Source organism: Ceratotherium simum, chromosome 30, assembly GCF_057802395.1.
Source record: "Ceratotherium simum simum isolate JZ-2026a chromosome 30, ASM5780239v1, whole genome shotgun sequence".
Classification (NCBI taxonomy): domain Eukaryota; kingdom Metazoa; phylum Chordata; class Mammalia; order Perissodactyla; family Rhinocerotidae; genus Ceratotherium; species Ceratotherium simum.
Genome location: NC_141929.1, coordinates 3,172,279 through 3,198,649, shown reverse-complemented (window position 1 = coordinate 3,198,649; position 26,371 = coordinate 3,172,279). Strand labels below are relative to the sequence as shown.

At 49.2% G+C, this 26,371-nt stretch overlaps 1 protein-coding gene across 4 annotated transcripts in view; it reads right to left on the bottom strand.

Annotated features, from left to right (window-relative positions):
• Positions 1-26,371, bottom strand: part of FBXO31 (F-box protein 31) — a 46,341-nt gene that overhangs the window by 2,658 nt on the left and 17,312 nt on the right. For 3 of the 4 annotated variants that reach the window (XM_014792646.2, XM_087419828.1, XM_087419829.1), the window contains 6 exons: positions 19,763-19,839; positions 12,317-12,484; positions 11,551-11,625; positions 3,556-3,665; positions 2,337-2,490; positions 776-1,164 (listed from right to left, as the gene is read on the bottom strand). In XM_014792646.2, the coding sequence (XP_014648132.2) occupies positions 776-1,164; positions 2,337-2,490; positions 3,556-3,665; positions 11,551-11,625; positions 12,317-12,484; positions 19,763-19,839 (973 nt within the window). The remainder of the gene's footprint in view (positions 1-775; positions 1,165-2,336; positions 2,491-3,555; positions 3,666-11,550; positions 11,626-12,316; positions 12,485-19,762; positions 19,840-26,371) is intronic. The other variant, XM_087419830.1, reaches the window with a different exon arrangement.

Genomic DNA, 26,371 nt, shown 5'->3' with positions numbered 1-26,371 from the left:
CAGATGGTCAGGCTCACTCTGCTGCTCTCTACCAGCTCACCCAACTAAAGGCCCAGGATCTCAGGCAGCCTGCCTCGTAACTCTGTCCCAAAGCATATGTCTTCATAACACAGCCCCAGCCAAGAAAAATCTCAATCCCTGGGATAGTTATGTCCACATATGAACGACTTTATAATCAATAAAGACTCATCGGCATGCAATTGACATTAACTCAGAAGGTAGAACTTTCAAATACCCACATGGCCAAGTGCTGAGACCAGCATCAGGCAGAAACACCCTTAGGTCTTTTTTACAAAGAAGTCGGTGCATCCAACGAGAAGTCAGGGGCTAGCCCAAACCTCCCAGCACATGGAATGGTGCCTGGGGACCCCCACCTCCACCAGCCATGCTGAGGCTCTACTGGGCAGGAGTGGGGACAGCAGCCCTGTGCAGGAGGCCTGCGATTCAGAGGGTTTCTCGGTAGAGAAAGAAGTACCACTGAGGCCACGTAATGCCTGCTGAGCTTAGAGACACACTGCAGAGGTCTCCTGCAGCAAGGCCTCACAGACACACAAACTAGACAGGGAAGGAGTGCAGCACCCCCCGGCCACAGGGCCCCTGACACTCAGCACGGGGGTGGAGGTCCGTCCTGTGGCTCCACCAGGTACAGCGAGCCCCCACACCAGCCTGTGCAGAGCCCGGCCCCACCCCAGTCTCCAGCACAGCTCATCTCTGTGCTGGCTGACAGGCAGGGCCCTCCCTAAAGCCCCATCCTCGCCCACTCTCACGTCCTTACCACATCCTGCAGGTGCGGGGATAGTCCTCGTTCCTCGAGCTCACACCCATGGGCAGCACAAATGGCTGCCCCTGCCCAGACTGGGCGGGCTGCTCGGCCGCAGCCACAGCCCCTCCGTCCCCAGGCTCTCTGCCCTTCTCGGCGGGCGGCTCCACGCTGAGCTGGGCAGGGCCCTGCTGGGGCTCTTGGGGGCTTTGCCGGCTGCAGCCCTCACCATCCTCAGGCCCGTCTTCCTGCTGCTGCTGTTCCTGCCGCACCTGCTCGCGAACTTCCAGGACGATGCGGGAGAGCTCATTGAAATTGCGGAGGTTCTCGACGTCAGGCAGCTGGATGCGGTGCATGAGGTCAATCTCCACCGTCTGCTGCCCAGCAGGGATGTTGGGGTCACCCTGAGGAGCGAGCGGGCAGTGGTCAGCAGGGTTCAGAGACCAGCAGAAACTCGCTCTGCGCGGCTTCCAGCCTAGATCCCGCCTCTGGCCAAATGAGCTCACTCTGACATTCCTACTGATTAAGCAATAACCCCTTACAAAGTAAGAATCTTTTAGAAGCCGTTAAAAAATTAATGCCTGGAGTAGGCAGCCCCATTTGTGAAGGGATCTTTGAGGACAGAGAAGGACAGCACCTACAAGTGACCTTCAGGGCTGTGACCAGACATCTCACTGAGTCTGCAGGCACCCGGCCCACTGGCTCAACTGCACTCAGATGGGAAATAGTCCATGTGACAGTTGAAGTGACGAGGGCTCAGAGAAGTTTACGGACCCTCCCAGGGTCAGGCAGCGGGGGTCAGGCCTGAGACACCAGCCCAGATCTGTCTGCCTGGGACACAAAAGCTCCTAAGCCAGAACCGCAGGAGATCTTCCAGGCCCTGCAGTTCTACACAGGGCTGAGGAGCACCTTGAAATCCCTGTAGGAGAGCCCCAGGGACACAGCCCCCGTTCTGGGCTCTTGATCACAAGGAGCTTTCCCAGCAGCAGAGGAGCCTACTGGCCTACTGAGGTTCAGGAGCACTGCTTTGCGAGGACTAGAGAGAGGTGCTGCTTCTTCAGGACACGTTAGTGCACCTGCCAGACACTCACCCCAACGACTCTGCAAAGGACAGGGGAGCACAGGGTGACGGCAGCCCCTGGAGCTGGCCACGCAGGGCCTATTCCTTCAAGACCCCCATTCAGCTCAGCCACCCTCCCAGTGCTTTCACAGCTGCTGAGGCCGGGAGGGGCAGTGGGGCTGTGTGCTAACACAGAGGGTCTCCAATGTGGTGGCACCGTAGGGTCACCTGGGGAGCTTGTGGAGCTCCTTACCCAGCTCACCCACAATTAAATCAGTATCGCTGGGGTGGGGCCTGGGCATCAGTGTTTTCTCAATGTCCCCAAGGATCTCAGCATGTGGCCAGGGCTCTGGAAGTGCTCAAAATCCCCCAGAGATCTTGTGGAATGCAGCTCCTGGTTCAGGGGGTCCAGGGCCCACTCTGAGTAGCCAAGGTGCAGCCCAAGTCACACCAGTCCCTGGCTGATCTGATGGTGCCTGCAGTGCCGGCCCCAGCAGGGTGGCCCCCGGGACTCACCGTGATCTTCGTGCCCCTGGCATGCCTCCCGTGGAAGCTCAGCATGACAATCTCCAGGCCGTGGCTGCCGTAGGTGCCTTTGAAGAGGCCAGGCCTGAGGAGGTCGTCCGGGTGGCTGGGCGGAAGGTAGATGCGGCGGTAGGTGAGGCAGTTGCTGCATGGGGAGTGGGCAGCGTGAGAGCACAGCAGAGACGCACGCAGGGCAGAAGTGTGGGTCTCGCATACACTGTGGGGGTGAGGCAGGGCAGAGCGGCCTAGCGCGGCCAGGGTTAGATCCTGCCAGGCCAGTGGGGAGCAGGGGCACCCCATGTTCCTGACCAACGCTCATCCCAACCCACGTGTGCACAGCACACCTCACACCTTCTCCAATTCCAACAGGGCTTAATGTGCTCACATTCACTCTGCCAGGTGCCCCAAGGCAACTGAGGTGGCGCTCTCAGTGAAGGGGAGGAGTTGCCGCTCCTGCTCTGTCCCCCGGCACAGGAAACCTGAAATCGCGGCGGGGATGCTGTGAAGGGGCGAAACAGGGGCCGCAGGGATAGGGCCCAAGGGCAGAGAGGCTGAGAAAGCAGGCCTCCCAAGGCAAACATGAGGAAACAACCACGAGGCTTTGGTGCACACACCAGGCCCACTAGAGCACACTGCTGGTGGGTGGTGACAATAAATCAGACAGAACAGATGAGGAGGGGATGGGGACTGCACTCAGAGTACCCAGAAAAGACTGCACTTACAATACCCACAGAGGGAGATTATGCTCACAGTACCCCCACAGAAAGGGACTGTGCCCACAGAACCCACAGAGAGAGAGACTGCTCACAGTACCCACAGAGAGGGACTGCACTCACAGTACCCACAAAGAGGGGGATTATGCTCACACTACCCTCACAGAAAAGGACTGCACTCACAGTACCCACAGAGGGGAACTATGCTCATAGTACCCCTACAGAAAGGGACTGTACTCATAGTACCCAAAAAGAGGGAGTGTGATCACAGTACCCACAGACTGTGCTCATAGTACCCACAAAGAAAAGGACTGCATTCACAGTACCCACAGAAAGGGACTGCACTCATAGTAGCCCCAGAGAGGGACTGCACCCATAGTACCCACAGAGAGAGGGACTGAACTCACAGTATCCCACAGAAAGGGACTATGCTCACAGTACCCACAGAGAGAGAGAGACTGCACTCACAGTACCCACAGAGTGGGGGCTGCACTTACTCATACTGACTGGTATAGATGAACTTCATCAGGATGAGCTCCTGCATGTGCTCGTGGAAAATGTCCTCCAGTGTCCGTCCCCATTCTTCCCTTAGCCACGTTCGGAATTCCTTCCAAAAGAACACAGGCTGTGAAAACCACCAACACACAAGGGCATGAAGAGGCTGCTCACTGTGACACCAACTGGACAAGCAGCATTTTTATAGCTGGGGTGATGCCTTGGGCACACCCATGCCAACGAGTCCCCACCTGACTGGATGGGATGGAGATGGAGGCTGGGCAGGAGGAGGAAGAGCTGCCATGCGTTTGGTCTCCCAGCACCTGGCCTCCCTTCCTCTGTTGAGGCATGCCACCAATGAAAACTGAGGGGCTCTGGTCCCTGCTTTCCCTCAGCACATGGGCCCAGACTTCACAGGACACAGCAGGGACCACACAGGTCCCTTTGGGCAGGGCTGGGGCCAGCTCATGTCCAGAGCTCCTGGGTAGCAGCCACATGAGCCTCACTCCCATGCCCACCATAGGACAGGAGGCATCTACACTGAGCCTGCTTCTCAGGCTTCTGGGGGAGCAGGGGCGTGGCAGGACTCTTGTCACTTAAACCGTGCTGGTCAAGTTGGCCAGAGCTGCTTTCTGCAGCTGCCAATGAGAAACAAGATAGGAACAGCTGGGGTGGAGAGTGTGGGTGGATTTTCCTCTTTAAAATGTGCCTTCATAGTTATATTGTATGTTCACTAAGTATGTCTGTAAAAAGGGAGCTTTTATTAACACCATGTCCCCAAACCTCAATAATTTATTGTGGAATCAAACAATGTGAAGGATATTTAGTGCTTAATAGCTTGATTCTGCACATTTAACATAATTAATCCACAGCTCTGAGTTCCTAACTCAATATAGTGTTTCCAATGATTATCTAAAATTAGCTCTACAAATACAAGCAAAAGCAATTTACCAAAAAAAAAAAAAAAAAAAGAGCTACAGTCTGTCAATTGCTTTAACATGTTACTGCCCAGACTCTGGTGAAGAACAGAAATTACTATGTGACTGAACTAAACAACTATTAGAACTACAAGATTCAATATATAAAAATCAGCTGAATTCTTATATACTAGCAACACAAAATTGGAAAATGAGAATTTTTAAATCCTATTTACAACAGCCTCAAAAAAACACAGGATTTAGGAATAAATATTATAAAACATGTGCAAGACCTCTACTCTGAAAACCACAAGACTCTGCTGAAAGGAAGTATAAAGAGGCCTACATAATAGTTAGAGGTGCCTACAGACCGGAAGACTCAGTATTAATCAGCAATTCTCTCCAAACTGATCTAGAGATTCAACACCATGCCAATCATAATCCAGCAGGCTTTCTGTAGAAGCTGACAAGCTGATTCAGAAATTCACATGAAAATGAAAAAAACCTAGAACAACCAAAGCAATCTTGCAAAAGAACAAAGTTGGAGAACCCACACTAGCTCGCGTTATGACTCACTATAAAGCTACAGTAATCAAGATGGTGATATGAGCATAAGTACTGACAAATACAACAACAGAAGTAAATAGAGAGTCCAGAAACAGACCCACATTTATCTGGTCAGCTGACTTTTGAGAAAGGTGTCCAAGATACCCAATGGGGAAAGGAAAGTTTTATCCACAAATGGTGCTTGACACCATATGGAGAAAATGAACCACAATCCCTACCTCACACCATACACAAGAAATAATTCTAGATGGATGACAGACCTAAACATATATAAAGCTACCAAACTTCTAAAAAAGAGAGAGAGAGAGAGACTCTTTGCAACTTGGGAGTAGGCAAGTTTTTTTAGGACACGAAAACAATAACCATAAAAGAAAAAACTTTCATCAAAATCAAAACTTTCCACTTAAATGGCTGAACTCATAAAGGAAAGGCCCTAAAAAAATCAAATAGATAAATAACATATGAAAATGGAAATAAGTGAATGTAATGAGCGAAGATTTCAGTGTTGCCATGGTGAATAATCAGACTTAAGCTAAATACCATGAAGAGGATGGCTTGTGAATAGTCATAATCTTATTTACTTTGCACAACAAGATCACAGTCATTAGGAATGTCAACCAGACCCAACTACTCAGAACAAAGATCTTTGAAATGTGTTTATTATGAAATTATCTTATAAGATACGTATGCACAAGGAAAAACAGGGGCCTAGAACATATAAGACAAGAATAAGTTTAATATTTATCCAGGCCTCGCTTACCACGTGTTGGCACTTTACAGTCATCATCTTACTTAACATGCCCAACAACGTAGGAGATGGGCGCAGATAACATTATCCCTGTTCTACAGAGGTTCAGGGTTTGGAAAAGTTGGGAAGCCTTTCCAAAGTCAAGTATTCTGCCAGCTATTAAGCGGCAGAATCAGAGCTACCCCAAAGTCCACATGCTAAGTGGTCTTGTCTACATCAGGGCCAACACCAGGGCCGGCGGGAGTGCAGCAAGGCAGGGGGCTCACCCACAAACCAACAACATGGAAAAGGAATTTGGAACATCTTCAGGGCCTTTTACCTGGCAACTCCATTTCTATAGGATCCAAAAACCAGATAAGGTTTTTGCAAAGATTTAGGCAGCGGGGTTACAGGAACAATGCCTGGTATGTCTCTTCGGTGGCTCCAGCCAGGCCTGGTGCTAAGTCGTTCATATGCAGTGTCCTACTCAATCCTCCAAAATCACTCGGGGGTCCGCAGATAATCGTATGGCCCCACTTTACAGATAACAACTGAGACTCCCAGAAGGTAAGTCACACGAGCACATGGTCAGGACAATAATGGGGACAGTGAACAGCTGGACACAAACCCCACGTCCAACTGCAGGAGAATGGTTACATCCGTACGGTCAATTGCACTGCAGCAAGATGATGAATGTTATGCTGCATTAAAAAGAGTTTGCAAAGAATTCTAATGAGACTGGAAAATATCTCTGGAAAAACAGTTAAGCTAAAAAAAATTAAAGATCCAATTAGACAGAGTTGGACTGCAAATACATCCAACAGTCCTAGGAAAACACAGGAACGATGGCGAACAGGCCCGGAGACAGCGCCTGCGTGGGGCTGTGGCACACTCTTCCCTCCTGATTCTGATGACTTTGTATTCAATGATGAAAAGCTATCATTTTAGTAATCAGGGGAAAAAGTATATAAGACAAAGGGAAACAAAATGAAAGCCACTCGAGTCCAACTAAGGGGAGTCCAGCGCCAGAGCCTTTCTGCTCAGCTGAGTGTGGGGTGCGCCACAAGCAGCAGCCACGGCCCAGCCAGGAGTGACAAGGGACATCGGCAGCCTCGCAGGGGAAGGTGGGGGCCTGGCCATCCTCCCTCCTTTCTTCCCCATATCTACTCCTCCTTGCAGCCCCCAGATTTCCAGAAGCCTCAGGTTGGGGGGCCTGGACAGGGAGGAAGGAGGGAAGATGGCAGCCCAGCCTTGCCCGTCATCCATGAAGAAAAGCCAGGCAGCCTTGGCACCGGGGAGTCAGGGTCTGGGGTGGCCGAGGGCTGCACTGCTCACAAGGACCCAGGGGATGTGGCTGCAGTTTGTAAAGCACATGCGAGGGTCACACAGGGGAAGGTCACATGGGAGGCGCCCGTGAGGGGCAAGCTGAGGACACCCCAGCCCTGAGGAATCAGATGGGGCCACAGGACAGAGTGGACTTGGCATCTGAAGGTACACAAAGCTGACAGAAATCCTGGAATTGGAGTCTGGATGCAAGGGGGGGCGGCTGTGCAAGCCCGTGGATGCAGTTTATTAACAAAAAACCCCAAAGGGCTGGCTTCTGGTGTTGATGAAGGGCAGAGCCCACGTGAAGGGCTCGGGGGGCGACTCTCACTGATTCCTTCATGAGCAGGAGGCCAAAGGGATTACCAGCCGGCACTTCCCAGAGCACACTGCCTCCAGGGCCAAGGTGGGTGTCCTCCACACACCCTCGTGGTGCCAAGGAGGGTCCTCTCCCAGGAGGGCCGGATAAGCTGGGGGCAGTGAATGGATTCTCTCCTTATCCGGCGGAGACAGCTGGAGGTCATGATGAGTCATAATCTGTCCACCTTCCAGCCCTCAGTTCACCACAAGTTCTCCATTCTCTTGGGAAGCACCACTTTGTGCCAGAATTTAAAATGATCAACATCAGAACACAGGGCAGCCCAGAATCCGGGGCTCAGCCTTTCACCTCAGTTTTCAGAACTGTCAGGACATACAGCAATGTCCACCTCTCTCCCAGGAGCCCAAAGACACTCCCTGGATGTGAAAGACTCAGCTAGAAAGTGAAAATGTTTCAGGAGTCCCCAGTCCCCTATTTAAATTAATCCATGGCCTAGAAGGAAAAGCTTCCCAGTTCTAGAAGCTAGCAAAAGATTGCTATTAAAACCAAACAAAAATAGCACAAAAAATATTAAACCAAGTCCATTCATCAGTGCTAAAGTCCTACATAAAAGGTGACCAGACAGCATCCAGCAGCGCAGAGCGCCACAGCCCATGATCAAATGAGATTTCATCCCAAGACTTCAAAATGGTTCAGTATTAGAAGTCTATTAATATAAGTCATTACATTACTAGGCTGAGGGAGAAAAAACCACCTGATGGTTTCCACAGATGCTCAAAAAGATTGGTAAATTCAACATCTCTTCTTAATTAAAACAAACAAAACTCACTTAAGGAAACACAAATGGACAGCTCCATCCCAAACATAAGAAGTATATCTTGACCCCAAGGCCATCTTTCTGCCCCATGACAACAGCACATGCAACACACCCACCCCAGCTGGGAACAAGACAGGGTGCCATCCACACCACCACTGTGGGCTGTTCTGGAGGTAGAAGCTGACACAGTTCACAAGAGTTCAAGACAGGGAGACTGGGAAGGAAGAAGTAAAATGTCATAATCTGCAGATAATCAGTATTATCCTGGAAAACTCAAGGTAATCAACTCAAAAATGATTACAAATGAAAGAGAAGTCAGTAAGATTGGTGGGGACAAAATTAACATGCGAGAGCTTTCATATATAAATTTACCAGTTGGAAGATAAAATGAGAGCCAAGAGTCCATTTACCACAGCAACAAAAGACCAAACGCCTGACAGCAAATGTGCAAGGCCTACTGAAGCAAATACTGGCGCCCCACCAAGGAACCCAAAATCTGTCCAAACACCACGTTCTTAGATGGGACAGTGCAACATCTCACCAATATCAACTCTCCATAAACTCATCTATGAGTGTACTGTGACTCCAAATAAAGTAAAAACACCAACAGGATGTTTCTGGGAAATAGCTAATCTAGAGCTCATATGGAAAAAGAAACAAGATTTGCCAGGAAAATTCTTTTTTGTTGTTGTTGTTGTGAGGGAGATCAGCCCTGAGCTAACATCCATGCTAATCCTCCTCTTTTTGCTGAGGAAGACCGGCTCTGAGCTAACATCTATTGCCAATCCTCCTCCTTTTTTCCCCCTTTTTTCCCCAAAGCCCCAATAGATAGTTGTACGTCACAGTTGCACATCCTACTAGTTGCTGGATGTGGGACACGGCCTCAGCATGGCCGGACAAGTGGTGCGTCGGTGCGCACCCGGGATCCGAACCCGGGCTGCCAGTAGCGGAGCGCACGCACTTAACCGCTAAGCCACAGGGCCGGCCCTAGGAAAATTCTGAAATACAAGAGGAATACAGGCGGCCTAGTCCTACCACATGAAATATGTAGTTATAAAGCTACAATAATCAGAATGGGGTGGTACCTGCATAAATAGGCATATCATGGGTCAGAATATCACGTCCAGAAATAAACCAAGTACATATGGCAATGTAGGACAGGGTGGCATTTCAAATGCATAGAGAAAATCTGGGTTACTCAATGGGATAACTGAGCTGGCATCTGCACAAAAGCAAAGTTGGGCTAAACCTCACATTTTATACCAGATACATTCCAAAAGAACCAAAGATATAATGGTGAAAAAATAAAAACATGAGCTCATTTGTAAATATAATTTCAAAGTGGGAATGACATTTTAAGATGACACCAGTCTAAGAAGCTATCAAGGAAAAGATAGATACATCTAACTATCTCAAATCAAAAATTCCATGGATGGGGCCGGCCCGGTGGCGCAAGCGGTTAAGTGCACGTGCTCTGCTGCGGCAGCCCGGGGTTCGCAGGTTCAGATCCCGGGTGCACACAGACGCACCGCTTATTAAGCCATGCTGTGGCAGCGTCCCATATAAAGTAGAGGAAGATGGGCACAGATGTTAGCCCAGGGCCAGTCTTCCTCAGCAAAAAAGAGGAGGATTGGCAGATGTTAGCTCAGGGCTGGTCTTCCTCACAAAAAAAAAAAAATTTCCACGGATGAAAATATACCTTAAACCAAATCAAAAGACAAAAAAATGAATGACGAAAAGATATTTGCAACTCCTATCTTGAAAGGTTCACTTCCTAATAGGATGGATGCTCCTACAAATCAATTAGAAACACACCAACATCAAACAGAAGCAGAGGCAGGGGATGTGAGCAGACACGTCACAGAAAAGGAGCCACAAAGAGCCCTTACACACGACACTAATCTTACCTCACTCATAATAAGAGAAATGCAAATTAACCACCAAAGTCAAGATTCTAACAAAGCATTTACTCCCACCTTAACTTGTAGGTGTTTTTTTAGTTTCCACAAGGAACTTGTGTTATTACTTTTATTTTTTTTATTTATTTTTTTATTTTTTTGTGAGGAAGATCAGCCTTGAGCTAACATCCGTTGCCAATCCTCCTCTTTTTGCTGAGGAAGACTGGCCCTGGGCTAACATCTGTACTGATCTTCCTCTACTTTTTGTGGGACGCCGCCACAGCATGGCCTGACAACCTGTGCGTCAGTTACCGGAGATCCGAACCCGGGCCGCCAGCAGCAGAGCACACGCACTTAACCACTACGCCACGGGGCCAGCCTGTGTTATTACTTTTATAATCAGAAAAAATACCATTCCATTTCAAAATCAGTGAGCCCACACACAAGTTGGCTTACAAGAACTTTTTCCAATTTCAGTGTATATATTTCCAGAAATCTATTATATGGCCTTTTTAAGGTCTCAACAGCTGAGGAGTTTCTATTCTTGGAAAATATGTTGACATTTTTCACTTAAATGTGAACTAATAGCAATCACCTATATGTTGTATATGTGATTGTATATGATATTTTAAATGACAGTGTTATAAATAAAAAAAGCATTTCCATCATCCGTCATCTTCACATGCCATATATTTGGGAAAACAGGAACCTCATCTACCTTCAAGTGATTCCAAGAGGCATGTGTGTGCACAGGGTTTATGTTAAATCTCCCTGCAGTTCTCTGGCTAATGGAGAAGCCATCAGAGACTCAGAAACTGGCTGAAAAATGCACACCCAACAAATAAATATAAGCTGCAACGAGATTCCTATATTTTAAAAGTTCAAGTGTTTCTTAAGAATATTTTGAAATGGCAGTATGACTTAGATGCTCAGAAAACTAAAACTCAAAGGTGATGTAAAATTACTTGTGCAAAAAGGAAACCCAAAGAAACTCATGGGTGTCTGACTCACAGGTTTACCCACTGTGTTGCTGTGATCTGGAAACCTCAACCACTGGGTCCATTCGAATAAAGCCCTCTGGTCTCCCTGCAACTCATATCCAAGAAGAAACCTCCGGCAGCACACACATGCTCTCGGCAAAGGGGCAAAGGAGAACTAATTAGAGAAAATGACTTCTATTTGGGTCATTCATTCTGAAGGGTGGCAGGGGATGAAAACCTGTGCTCATGTACACACACCCACAGGATGCCGTTTCTAACCAGAGAGCTGGTTAGACTCACTTTCTGCACCAACGAGGTTTGGATGGACCAAGGGAGACGGGCCTCTTGTTGGTGGCATGCTGACAATGTCAAACCATTCAACCTCACATTTGCAGTTTGCCCTATGCAGGGGCTGGTGCTCCACGTGAACAGAAGGAGTACGGGCTCACCTCTTGCCTCCCGCCAGACATCCTGTGGTGGTCCGTCTGGTTGCATTTGGTGGAGAACTCGTCCTTCTTCACAATCTTGAGTGTTCATGACAAAGGAAAGAAGGTAAGGAGTCAGTCACAGGAGCCCCACCAGACAGGGGCAGTACGGTCAGCCCCTCCCGCACCAATGCACCCCACTCATCTACAGAAGCCCAAGACGCCACCAAATCGTAGCTAGTCCAAAGAAGAGAGCTCAGAACCACCCTGAGCATGCACTTCCTTCTCAGAGGAGGGGTGCAGCTGAGAGGCATTTGCGTTTTCCCCGGAGGACTTCTCAGAGCAGCACAAAGGGGCTGGTGCTTTCCTAGCATGTCAGATAACACACTTGCTCATCAGGGTGGCCATCGGCCGCACCAGTGTCAGAGAGCAGAGCACCACTCCTAGCTGATATTCTTGCAAAGAGGAGAAAACGGAGCAGTAAAGAATTATGGTTGGAAAGCACAGATGGTTCTAACTGAATGCAGAATCAGTGGAGGTTCCAGCGAGTGATTCTTTGAGGAGTTACATCACAGCACGAGAGCATAGAGAATGCACAGAGGGGGCAAGGGTAGAGCACCCACTTCCTCCATGTCCACTGATTTTTATGGGCACAGTTCTATAGCTGGGAATACCACAGCAAGCTCAGCTGGCGCCCCACACGGTGGCACTAGGACTGGGAAGAACAGAGACCTGGCTCCTCTCCCACACTCAGCTGCCACGTCTAAGGAAGCCCGGAGCACGCACTCACCTGGATGTGGCCGTTGTGGGGCCCTCTGTGGCCATACATGCACTCCACTGTGGCCGACTTCCTCTCCATCAGGTGGATTCTAAACAAGGGTTTGAATCGCATTGGGTCATCCACGTGAGGATCATGGGGAGGCAGGTACATCCAGCCAATAATGAACAAGCCATCCACCTGTGGTGAGCAAACAAGGCACAAGTCCACTTGAGGGTCAAGATGAGGCGCTGAGGGTCCCCACCTCACAACTGTCCACGAGGACCACCCTCGTCTCTACACTCATTCCCACTGAGAACCTCGGGGCCAGCAGACATCAAGGTGTCCCCAACCTAGTGCATCAGGAGGAGCACCACCCAGCCCACCAAGTGCTTGTTACTTAAAAAGTAGTTATCTCGGGTCTGGCCCAGTGGCATAGTGGTTAAGTTAGCGTGCTCCACCTCAGCGGCCTGGGGTTCGCTGGTTCGGATCCTGGGCACGGACCTAGGCACCCTCATCAAGCCATGCTGTGGCGGTGTCCCACATTTATAGAGGAGGATGGGCATGGATGTTAGCCCAGGGCCAATCTTCCTCAGCAAAAAGAGGAGGATTGGCAGTAGGTGTTAGCTCAGGGCTAATCTTCCTCACCAAAAAAAAAAAAGTAGTTATCTCATGTAAAACATGGTGCCTATAGTTGCTAACACTATATAATATCATTGAAATCTGCTAAGAGAGTAGAATTTAAATAGTCTCACCAAAAAAAAAAGGTAAAAATGTGAGGTGATGAATGTGTTAATTAATTAGATGGTGGGAATCCCTTCACAGTGTACACAGATATCAAATCACCACAATGTACACTTTATTTTTTTTGTGAGGACTAGCCCTGAGCTAACATCCGATGCCAATCTTCCCCTTTTTTCTTGAGGAAGAGTGGCCCTGGGCTAACATCTGTGCCCATCTTCCTCTACTTTATATGGGACGCCGCCACAGCATGGCTTACCAAGTGGTGCATCAGTGTGCAACGGGGATCAAAACTTGCAAACCCCGGGCCGCCAAAGCGGAGCGCGCGCACTTAACCACTTGCGCCACTGGGCCAGCCCCACAATGTACACTTTATATACTGGAGTCCCCCTTATCCATGATTTCACATTCCGCAGTTTTAGTTACCTTAGGTCTGAAAATATTAAGTGGAAAATTCCAGAAATAAACAATTTATAAGTTTTAAAGTGCGTGCTGTTCTAAGTAATGTGAGGAAATGTCACACCGTCCCTGTGTCCAGCGGATCCACACCGTATACGCTACCCGACCATTAGTCACTTAACAGCTGTCTCAGTTATCAGACTGCTGCGGTATCCCTGTGCTTGTGTTCAGGTCACCCTTATTTTACTCAACAATGGCCCCAAAGCGCAAAAGCAGTGATGCTGGCAATTCGCATGTGCCAAAGAGAAGCCGTACAGTGCTTCCTTTAGGTGAAAAGGTAAAAGTTCTTGACTTAAGAAAGAAAGGAAAAAAATCGTACACTGAGGTTGCTAAGATCTACAGTAAGAACAAATCTTCTCTCTGTGAAATTGTGAAGAAGGAAAAAGAAATTCATGCTAGTTTTGCTGTCACACTTCAAACATGTATGTAGAGGAAAAAACGTGCTACATATAGGATTCAGTACTATCTGCTGTTTCAGGCATCCGCTGGGGGTCTCGGACATATCTCCCACACATAAGGGGGGACTACTGTATCTTACAACTTTGTCAATTATACCTCAATAAAGCCAAAAAAATTAATTTTTTTTAAATAGAAAGAAGTAGTTAGACCTGAATCCAAGCAAGCCTTTTAGAGAGAACTTCCAGCTCTAAAATGGGGGGATGGGGGCTGGGGGAACAAGCTAAACGACACTAGAAAGAAGCAAGCATAATAATACAGAAAGTTGGACACCCAATAGGGCAACTGACCTGAGAAAAAAATGGGGGTGCTGCTTCCTACAGGCGAGATTCATGAGGCAGAACGTGAGGGCCTGGTTTAGGTCCCGATGTGAACAAACCAGCTGTCAAAAGGCAGTTCTGAGACAATAAGGGAGCCTTACATAGGGACTGGTCTCAGGGAGTACCAAGGGATGACTGCCTCTTTTGCAGGGTGTGCAAAGGACATGGTGGGTGTGCAGGAAAATACCCACATTCGTAGAGATCTGCACTGAAGTAGGAACAGATGAAATGACGCAGGCCCGGGATTTGCTTTAAAATGCCTGAAAACAAACGCAAAGGGAGGAGACAGATGCCAGGACCTTGGCACACCATCGATAACTTGAATCTAGGAGGTGGGCATCTGTGGGGTCTCACACCACTGCTCCCACGACTCCGGGGGGGTCTGAAACGGTGAATGACAGAAAGTGATGGAGATCAGATCAAACGACAGGGCAGTCCCCAGCACAAATGCGTGGCACGTTCTCGGTGGAGGGGAGAGTCGCCTCTGAGGCTGCACTTGAGATGGCCCTGCAGTCGCTGCCTTCCCAGAAGAGCCTGGACCCACAGCTTCTAGCTCCAGTGACAGAGGAGGAGAGAATTTAATCATTTCTGTGGCTAACTGGTCTGAGACAAGAGCCAGTTGACATTGTTCTGTCACCAGCTCCATTTCCCCTACTTATTCTCTACTTTCAGGAGCTGCATTTTTTTTTACTCTACTGCTTACTGCCAGTAAGAAAACAATTACCACCACCAACCCCACCCCCCGACTACAAGAAAGGAAAGAAATCCGCCCATGCTGGGAGCTGTCTGCCATCCTCGAGAGGAACACTCTAAAAGCAGGGCTTTTCCCCAGTGAGATTAAACATAACAAGCACAGGGGCCGGTCCCGTGGCGTAGGGGTTAAGTGTGCGCGCTCCGCTGCTGGTGGCCTGGGTTTGGATCCTGGGCGCGCACCAACGCACCACTTGTTAAGGCGTGCTGTGGCGGCATCCCATATAAAGCAGAGGAAGATGGGCACAGATGTTAGCCCAGGGCCAGTCTTCCTCAGCAAAAAGAGGAGGACTGGCAGATGTTAGCTCAGGGCTGATCTTCCTCACACACAAAAAAAGAACATAACAAGCACAGAGCACGTTTCCACCAAATCATAAAGAATATGAAGCAATATTTTTCCCTGCCCAAAACCCCTCCTGGCCAGCAACATACACAGAGTGACGGAGTCACCAGAGTCACCAGGTGGCCCATGTGAACCAGGTCAGATGAGCCCCACGGAGGCGAGCCAGGCCCCAGGCCACCAGGAGGCAGACCTACAGGCCCTTACACGATGGGCGCTGCCAGTCCCCTGGACTCAGGCCTCTGGCCCCCAAACGTGTGTGCAACGAGAGGGAAGCAAGATCAGAACACCGGCGATCCCCAAGGGCACCCAACCTTGTTTTCACTGCAGCATCAGCCACAGCGACATTGGGGGCAGGCGCCTGCCCAGTGCTCGGCAGAGTACCACTGCGACATTGGGGGCAGGCGCCTGCCCAGCGCTCGGCAGAGTACCACTGCGCACTCTGGTCCCGGGGCTTCTGTGGGGACACACAGCAGGCCTCTCGGGGGGGACAGCCACGCTGCAGGGAACGGGCCGAGGGCCGTGCCCGCTACACACACGCCTGTGAACACTCCAAGTGAGACAACCTACATGTTTTAAGTGGGCCGAGAAATGAGCAGCTGCTTTTCAAACTAAGAGAGGCTGGTGACTGAGAAGCACAGAAAAATTAAACTGTAAGAAGCCTCTTCTCCTGGCTACGACCAAGGAGGTCATGTCAGCCGCCTCCAGCTGAGACCAGGGATAAAGACTGAGTGAACTAGAAAGTTTCAGTGCCCTTTGAAGACATCAGGGAGCAAGCAGGTGGCCCCAAGACAAGGCCAAGGTCCTGAAGAGAAGGGACAGGCTGAGCTGAGCCAAGGGGAGCAGGGCTTCCAGCCCTTTGTCCCCAGCTCTGACCGCTTGTGGCTGGGCAGAGAAGGGAGGCCAGAGCTCCAGGGGCAGACCGAGAGCGGGAACCAAAGAAGTGGGCCCCACGGTGCGCATGCTCTGCCCTTGATGCATTTGCTGAATCCTGAACTGTGAGGGCAAGGGACAGAGAAACCAAGTAGAAAAGGGGCTGTGAAGCTGGGAAGAGAAAAACTGGAATTCAGCCCTGGAGAGGAGGAGGTGCCCAGGGCCTTCAGGCGATCCTGAGGGGTATGCTCTGAGGACAAGGGCAGACAGGACAGAGCCGGCCCTCACCAAGCCTGAGACACAGCCGCGCATCAGGCCTGGTCAGAGCAAGGCACTCTGCTGACTCTATAGGCCAGAGGCCAGGACACCTCCTGGGGGACCAGCATGCGTGGCCATTTGTGTGGGCACACCAGGAGACAGGCTGACACGCCTGCAAATCCAGAAAAAAAGAGACAATGGAAACTGACCCAGAGGTCACAACCTTTACAGAAAACTTGAGTACTGAAAAAAGAGACACTCAGAAGAACTTCACCAGAAAACAAAAAATAATTCCAGACCTACATCTTAGCCATGATGGAGTAGCTGGGACTGGGACTTGCCCTCCTGCTGTGAACTAAACTATGAGACACCAGACCACAGGCAGCACAGGACTGTGACCGCAGAGAAGGGAAATAGAAGAGGTGGCCCCTGCCATCCCCTGGACTTCTGCTGGAGGCACCTTCCAGGCCGCAGGGCTCAAGGGAGGCCACAGCAGAACTTGGCAGTGTTCTAACTTGACGAAATGGAGACCCAAGTTCAAGGGCTCTGACAGGACTGGAGAAATGTGGGTCAAGGACCCAGAAAGGAGGGAGCTGCGCAGACAAAGAGCCCCAGATCTGCCGCGGGGCCCCGGGTCAGGATGAACACCAAGCCACAGTGACACTGCAGCCTGGACCATGAGTTGGGCCGTGAGCTGGACAATCCCCAGGGTCACACAGGTCTCGAGATGTTCCAGTTCCAAGCAGCCAGAGAAGGGGGCCCTCACAGAACCCCTGGGGCACGGAGTGGGGACCCCAGAGAGCTCAGGCCTTAGTCACAGAGCTAAACTAGCCCAGAAGAAAGGCTCCTCTACACCAGCCACGCAGAGCTACACCACGCCACCAAGAGATCGAGTGAGCCTCAGCCAGCTTCCCGCTTGCCTAACAGCCAGACCAGCTTAGGGGAGAGTCATCCGGCGCTCAGCCCCCTCACAGCAATGTCCACACCTCACGGAAAAGACGAGGCGTGCAGGAGGCGGGAAAACACTGCCAACACTGGCCAACAGCCAGTGTCAGTGTCAGGAAAACACAGCGGCTGAGAGAAGAAACATTCGTGGCCTCAGATTCTCCGGGTCAGGACCTCGGCAGCGGCGTGGCGGGAGAACTCCTCACGAGGGTGCAGGCAGGTGTCAGCAGGCTGGCCACCTGCTTCCAAGGCAGCCCTTGCATCTGCCTGGCAAGGTGGCCTCGGTCCCCTCTTTGTCCCAGACCCTGGTGAGGGTGTCCTCAAGACTGGTCACAGGAATGCACTTAGTTCCCACGGCTCTTAGCTCATCAGCCTTTCTTGCCTCCATGAACGTAACACTTTGAGGGCAGAGGGCAGTGATTCTGTGGCCTCTCCCAGTGTGACTCGGTGTGAGAGCTGCTCATGATGAGACTTGGGTTGTATATTTTTTGGCAGGAGCTCCACAGAAGTAAAGCTGCATCCTTCACACCACACCAGGAGGTCCCGAGGTCAGCATCCCACTGCTGGTTAGTTAAAGTGGATCACCTGGTTGGGTTAGTTAACTGGTTAGTTAACGTAGATCACCTGGTTGAGTGCTGTTGGCCAGATCTCTCCGCTTAAAGGCACCTTTCCTCCTTGTAATCATAGTCGGCTGAATATGGGCCCCAAAACAGGTCCACATCCTAACCCCTGGAACCTGTGACATTATCACCTTACATGGCAAAAGAGGACTTTGCAGATGTGATGAAGTTAAGGGTCTCGAGATGACATTATTCAGGATTATCGGGGTGGACCCTAACTGCTATCACTTATATCCTCATAAGAGGGAGGCAGAGAGAGGTCTGAGACACAGAAGGGAGCAAAGCCCACGTGACGTCGGAGCCAGAGAGGAAGTGATGCTGCCACAATCCCCGGAGAGCCTGGAGCCGCAGGAGCGGGAGGAGACCAGGAGGCCTCCCCCTCTAGAGCCTTCAGAGGGAGCGTGGCCCTGCGGCAGACTCATTCCAGCACAAGAATACTGATTTTGGACTTCAGGCCTCCAGAAGTGTAAGAATAAATTTCTGTTGTTTTACACCACCCAGTTTGTGGTAATTTGTTACAGCAGCCCCAGGAAGCTGAGACATCTGCGGGGAGATGCTCTGACACTGTGCAAACAACTTGTTTCCAAAAAAGCGCTCACCGCTGGCTTTACCATCCATGGAGGACCCAGCCCTGACTCTGGCATTACTATGGTAGGTGAGAAAATATTTATAACCAGGGCCTGACAACCCCACTTTCTGACTTTCTTCTAAGGCTTCTGGTCACCGCCAGCCCAGGCTGGTTGGAGGCCACCGTGCCTGCTTGGTGACTCACGCTGACACTGCACCCCTAGAGTGCCTCCTGGCAGCTGGACGGCATCTGATTCACACGGCACGCACTCCACACGCATCAGTGGAACAATAAAAGGTGCACACAACAACCGAAAGCTGGGAGCACCTCAGGGTGCAGAGACATGGCTCCTGCCACGACACCACGCCTGTGCCTGATGGTTCCCAGGGCCAGAGGGTGAGTATTTGAGGCTTTGAGGGCCCCACACAGCCTCCATGCATCTTCCTCCTTTTAGTTTGCCCACCCCTGATTTAGGGCAACAGACTAGTGCACAATCCAAAACCAGAGGGTCTGAGGGCATGAATGCAATGGCCCTCGGTGTCCAGGAGGCAGGGACCAGGACAGGGAAGGTGCACTCACGGCAGCCTGCATCCCGTCCTCACAGTGTCCAAGGACGCAGTGAGAAGGCTGAGAGCTACTTAAAACAAATCTTTGCTCATTTACAAAACAACCTCTGTGGGCCGGACCCGTGGCTTAGCAGTTAAGTGAGCGTGCTTGGCTACTGGTGGCCCGGGTTCGGATCCCGGGCGTGCACCGACGCACCGCTTGTCTGGCCATGCTGAGGCTGCGTCCCACATACAGCAACTAGAAGGATGTGCAACTATGACATACAACTATCTACTGGGGCTTTGGGGAGAAAAAAAAAAAAAAGGAGGAGGATTGGCAATAGATGTTAGCTCAGAGCCGGTCTTCCTCAGCAAAAAGAGGAGGATTAGCATCGATGTTAGCTCAGGGCTGATCTTCCTCACAAAAAAAGAAAAAAAAGAAAACCTGTGGCTCCCAAACAGTACCCTGCTGAGAGGTCCTCTGTGATTAGTGAACATCGTAAGGCACCAGCTGGCATCCCCTCTGCTAGAAAAGGCACTGCGTTCTGTCCACGTGGGCATCAGTCCTGACTCCACAAGTCACGCGTGGCGCTCCTGGACTTACCACCACATTCAGCAGTCCTCCGTATGGCCCAATGTCTGGCTGCCACAGTCCCAAAATGTGTCTGTACCGGTGAAGCACTACAGCAAGAGAGAAAAAGCAGGTGTTCGTTTTAGAGCCAGCCAGTCTCCACCTTAGAGTAAATCAGAGCAAAGGGCACGAGCAGCAGAGAACTGTGAAGAAATTCCTTACAAAGGCAAATGTTTACATTTGGCAAGTCTTACCTACAAGTTTCTAAAGAATTCTAAGAATAAAAATGTCTTTTCAAAGCATAATAAAACAGACAACTGGGTCATTATGAAACCCAGCCTCTAAGTCATCAGCTCCAATGACAAGGAACCGCAGCCTCAGAAGACCTAGAGCAAGCGCCCTTGTAAAGTGATGAGCCCCCCGTCAGTTTACAGAACTAAAGGAGTGCGGGATTCTTTAATAGATGGGGGCAGAGTCCAAAATGTCGTGGGACTGCAGACTAAGGTTTAAGTAGGGTCATCTCTCTTTTTGTAAAAAACCACATTCCCCCCTTCTTTCAAAAGCAGTGCATATATATTCACTGAAGACAACTGGAGAAAAGGAAACCTGGTGGCGACTTGAGACCCCACTACAGAGATGACCAGCCACAGCAAATGTTTTGGAAAATGTCCTTCACTTCAATTTCCTTTGCACATATATTTGTTGAGTGAATGAACGAACGAATGAATGAATGAGCAAGCCAACTACCAACTCATGCAGGGCCCTGACTGCCAGGTGCAGGGTCTGGGGTCTTTCTGCAGGCAGTGTGTGGTGCTTAATTTTATGTTTCAGCTGGATTGAGCCACAGAAGGCCCAGACATTTGGTCAAACATTATTCTGGGTATGCTGCGAGAATGTTTCTGAATGAGATGAACGTTTAAATCAATTTTGAATCAAGCAGATTGCCCTCCCAATTGTGCTGAGCCTCATCCAATCAGTCGAAGGCCCAAATAAAAGAAGGCTAACCCTCCCCTGAGGAAGAAGGAACCCCTCCTGCCTGGTTTCAGAGCTGTGATATCAGTCTTTTCTAACTTTGAACTCTAACTGAAACATGGGCTCTTCCTGAATAGTACGAAAAGGCTGATCTACCCACGAATAAGAGGGACTTCCCCCCAGCCTGACTGCCTTGAGTGAGACATGGTCTTTCTCGACCTTCGGACTCAGATGGAAACATGGTCTCTTCCTGGGTGTGGAGCCCGCTGGCTTTCGGACTGAAACTACATCAGCTTCTCTGGGTCTCCAGCCTGCTGACTACAGATCTTGGAACTTGTCAGCCTCCATAATTGTGGAATCCAATTTCTTATGATAAATTTCTTTATATAAAGAAATAGGTTCTGTTTGTCTGGAGAACTCTGGCTAATACGCAGTGGGAGCCAGGGATGGTGTCCAAGCACTAGAGCTGCATGATCGCACCAGACGCAGGAAGGATGGCCAAGCTGGCAAGGTCAAGGGGCACCTGGAGATGGGACAGCCGCTGTCAGGCCACCAGCTTGGCCTGGTGGATGGGGAGCAGCAAAGGCACCATCCTAAGCCTTTGCAGTGTGCAGACAGCTGGCAAGAAGCTACCAACTGTTACCCGAGGTTTCAGCCTAAGAACACACATTTCTAAATGAGTCTTGATTGTCTGCAGGGCACCTGCCGTTGATCCCACATTCATCTTGAGTTGGTTAGCAAGACACACAGTAAAGTCAGTCTCAGTATTTATGGGTTTTATGTTTGTTAAACAAGCAATAATAAGCAGGATCAGGAACCATACACAAATACTGAACTCCAGAGAGTGAAATGCACGCTCAAGTGTTTAGGGGTGAAATATACTGATGCCTGCCATGTACTTTGAAAGGCATCAGAGAATAAAGGGGACTGATGGAGGGATGGGTGGATGGAAAGATGTGCAATAATGATGTGCAAGCAGAGGGCTACAGAATCAGGTGGTGGTAAATGGACGTTCACTGTATAATTCTTCCAACTTTTCCATATGTTTTTAAAATTTCATGATAAAATATTGAAGAAAAAAATAAATGGGCCCATTCAGCATGACCCTCTCCTCTTGTCTCCTTTCCCCTCATCTCCCAACTTAACTGCTGGCCATGTGTGGTTCTTTCTAAAATCAATCTGATCTCGAAGCCCCTAGAAAGACTGTTCAAAGAATATGCCACAGACTTGGCAATTTCAAAGGGGGAGTTCCCTGTTTTCCTTTAAAAGCAGTAGCTCTTTGAAATGAAACTGCAAGCCTCCCCTATGTCTGCTCTGAGTGGCAGTCCTCCCTGGATTTTTAAGCTCTGCATGTGTTAGAAGAGTCGGTTATGCCCCTCATCACTCCTGCTGACATGATGTCAGCTCACTAAGCCTGGGATCTCCCCCAAGACCATCCAAGAGACAAGTCAGGGAAACCAAGGTTGTCAGCCAGACTGCAAGCATGCTGACAGAGGGGGGCACGTGATTTCCTAATGTAAACGTAATGCCCATGTTTATACCATATACTTTAAAAATCAAAACCACACCAGAACTGAGTCCAGCAGAGGGGACCTAAAAGGCTCAACAAACCCAGCTTGCTCTCAGACTGAAAGCATCCACTTGGGTCACATGAAGACTCCGGGTCAACACCAGGAGGGCAGCGACATTCAGACCTTCCAATGCCCGGTGCCCCAATGGGGAGGCCAGCTTTAAAGCAATGCCACTGAAAGACAGAAGGAGCGGCACCTTTCCAAGCACCTTCCCTGGTGCTCTCATTCGACCCTCGCCCTGACCCTGTCGTGGACAGATGAAGGGCCTGGGCTGAGACATTAGCACCCGAGGTCTGCGGCAGGCTTAGGACAGAATCCACAGCACCTCCTGGCCCAGGGCGCTCACTATACCCTGGGGCTTCTCGCCTGGAGGAAGATCCCCAGCTCAAAGTTCCTCTCCACATTGTTTCCAAACACCCGCAGACCACTCAGTCAGGAGAGTAAATTGGAATTAAGTCACGATGACACTGGCTCAGGTGCAGACAGCAGGCTTGGGAGCCAGGACATCAAGTCAACTGTTGTAGACCCTTCAGGTGCTTTACTGTCACGGGCGGGATGTGCTTAAAGAGCTCAACTCTTAGAAAACTACAGAAGACACACACAGGAGACCCTGCCTACTACATGCAGCTAGGCCATAAAATCGTTCTTGAATCATCACATGTGTTGCTGCAGAACTGAGGTTTTGGGGTGATGGGTGGTTCTATATGTCACTCTTGTCCAAAAGAAAATCACAAATGCAACTAATGCTATCTCCTGCCACATAGTGGCTTTTGGTAATTAGAACAAAATCAGAGGAGGGAACACTTCCTCCTCATTTTACGAGGCCAGCATTACCCTGATACCAAAATCAGACAAGGACACCACAAGAAAAGAAATTTACAGGCCAATATCCATGATGAACACAGATGCAAAAATCCTCAACAAAACATTAGCAAACCAAATTCAACAATACATTAAAAGGATCATACTCCATGATCAAGTGGAATTTATTCCAGGAATGCAAGGGTAGTTCAACACCCACAAGTCAATCATATTAACAAAATGAAGGATAAAAATCATATGATCATCTCAATAGATGCAGAAAAAGCATTTGACAAAATTCAACATCCATACATGATAAAAACTCTCAACAAAGTGGGTACAGACGGAACGCACCACAACATAATAAAGGCCATATGGGACAAGCCCAGAGCTAACATCATACTCAATGGTATGATGAAAAAAAGGTGGCAGCTTTTCCTCTAACATCAGGAACAAGACAAGGATGCCTATTCTCGCCACATTTATTGAACATAGTACTGGAGGTCCTAGCCAGAGCAACTAGGCAAGAAAAAGAAATAAAAGGCATCCAAATTGGAAAGGAAGAGGTAAAACAGTCACTATTTACAGATGACATGATATTATATATAGAAAACCCTAAAGACTCTACGAAAAAAACTGTTAGAACTAATAAACAAACTCAGTAAAGTTGCAGGATACAAAATCAATATACAGAACAAAATCAAGAAAAACATCCCATAGACACATAAGAATTCAGCCAGGTAATCAACAGAGGGTCTCTCACTCTCTCAGACGCACTTCCCGTTGGTGCCCGCACTGGCCTTTCTAGGAGCACCTTCCTGTTTTTATACTTCCCAACTGTCTCCTTCCTTCCTCGTAACCCCCCTCCCAGATGTGTTCTTGGCTCCACTTGGCAGACTGCACTTTGGAGGGGGCATTCACATCAGACTGTATCCCATGTAGCTAAACGCCCTGTGTCATTTGTGCTGGAGGGTTAAAAGTGGCCCGTTCATCTCACTGGGTGGTGGGCAACGTTCCACCAAATTCCTTCTATCTACTAGAGCAATCTGGAGCACTGCCAGAATTCTAGATTTCAATCTCAAAACCCAGAGCCCTATGGTTACATGAAGAGTTAAATTTTTAAGTTCCAAATGTGCTTTGACTGTCATCATCAATTCACACACACAGACATGTGTTAGATAAGTCATAAGGACAATACATGCCCCATAACACTCCCAACGCCTTACAGACATGAATTGTCAAGGATATCCAGCAACAACATACAGACAAGAGAAAAATAAACAAAAACAGCTAATCTGAGGCTACAAAGCTCCTAACAGTTCAAATCCACAGCCGTAGATGATGCTGACTTGCTTGTCTCCAAGACAGTGTCTTACACCCAAGATGTTGATCCTCTCCAGTACAAGAGAATGGCCCAGAGCACTGCAAGAGATCAGGCGAACACGAGGTCTCAACAGCTCCAGGAACAGCTTAAGTGGATGATGGAGACAGAAACAGTGCCACGTCCCCAGTTCCTAACGGCAGACTTCTCTGGAAGGTTTGGCTAACATCACCTGCACATACAAAGATTCCAAATTGGGGTTGAAACTGGTTTTCTTTTTCTCACGCATGTGAACTTTTTTCCTGATGTTCTGGGAGACCATGGAGCTAACAGACCAGTCACAGTTTAAATATGTCCACAGAGAAGTGCAACCAACCAGTGCTTATAGCTGGTTATTTTCATTATATTTTCTGGATTTTCCAAGTTTTCTACGACGACTACTATATTTTTATAACTACACTCAAACCTTAGAGGGGATAGCAGTCTCCAATGACAAGTCTATTATAAAGCTGTCCGCTACAAGCAACTGGGGGACATCACAGCACATGGCTAAAAATTCTAAAGTCTAGTACATGGCTAAAAAAGGCTCTGGAAGTTGTCTCCTAGAAACGTGGTGAAGAGTCTGGACTCACAACTCATCCTTATAAGCTACAGAAAGCTTCTGGCCACCCCTTAGGGACAAAAAGAACACAACCCAACACAACTCAGGCACTTCCTAGGTCCTGGCCACCACACCTCCCAGAGGCGGGTCAGAAGTCCATTCTAGCTCTGCTGTAAGTTCCAGATAGTCCGTTATTCCAGGAGAATCCTGTGACAGATGCGTGATGTAATGAACCTCTAAATGCTTGTCCATTTGTATCTAAAAGCCCATGCCAGGCAGGTTCCCATCAGCACAGCCATCGCCATCGATCACTTGTTCTCATCAATACTCGCTACGTCAATGTTCTCTCCCAGGGGCTGGAGAAGGCACTTGGCTCACCCACCGCTAAGCAGGGAGGCTGGGTCAGTCTAGAACAAAATGTTCTAGAGAGGCTACTTCCAGGAAGGTTTGGAAAAGAACAGAATTAATACCTTCAAACTTGGCCCGCCCACCCCCTTGTAGTCCAACAGAAGCCCCCCAGCTCCTCCTGATTGCTCACACCCACTACTGCCAAGGCCCCCTCGTCACTGGTCTTCACTCCAGCAGTACAACTCTGGGCTGATTCCACAAAAAAGGTGCGTGTTGTTAGTAGCCATGCACTGTGCTCAGACACCACCCCAAAGCATGCTGCCTGGGCCCAGACCCCTCGGCATTGACTCCAGGATGGTCCACGAAGTAAAAGGGGACCAGCGAGCACACTGTAGCTACATGTCCAGAGTCTGACGGGGGTTAGGAGAAATTCCATACATGACTATTCCTTCTGCCCTGAGTAGATTTGGCTAGAAATTTTGCACTTATAAGCCTCAGAAGTGGGTCTGCCCCACGCAGGCAATGCTGACACATAGAGCATTCAGAAGGGCTGGAGTAACAAGCAGGAGGGTGTCCCTGTGCTTCCAGAAACTTAAAAAACAGCTTTTAGTGCAAGCAGATATTTTTAATATCTTTACATCAACCGAAATTTACTCTCTCCGTCTCAGCTCACTCTAATAAAAAGCAGAGACAGCATTAATCACCTATAGAATATGGCTTAGGAAAATTTCCAGAGCTCAAGTAATGCCACTCAGAAGAGGAGTCAGGTTCTAAATAATCAACTGTCTCTACATACTTTTTGTCTAGTGTGGGTATATGTGCATGTAATTTTTTTAAATTCACATATGCTGGTAAAATGTGACGAACTATCAAAGCCTAGAAGTAAACACATTTCATTTTGGAATTGAAAGATTTTAAGGCTTCTACTCTGTCTCTCCTCTTGGCCACAATAAACGATAAATGTTAAAATGTGCATCAACACAGGGATCTCGATTGGTACTACCCAAAAACTGCTGTGGAAATCCTGC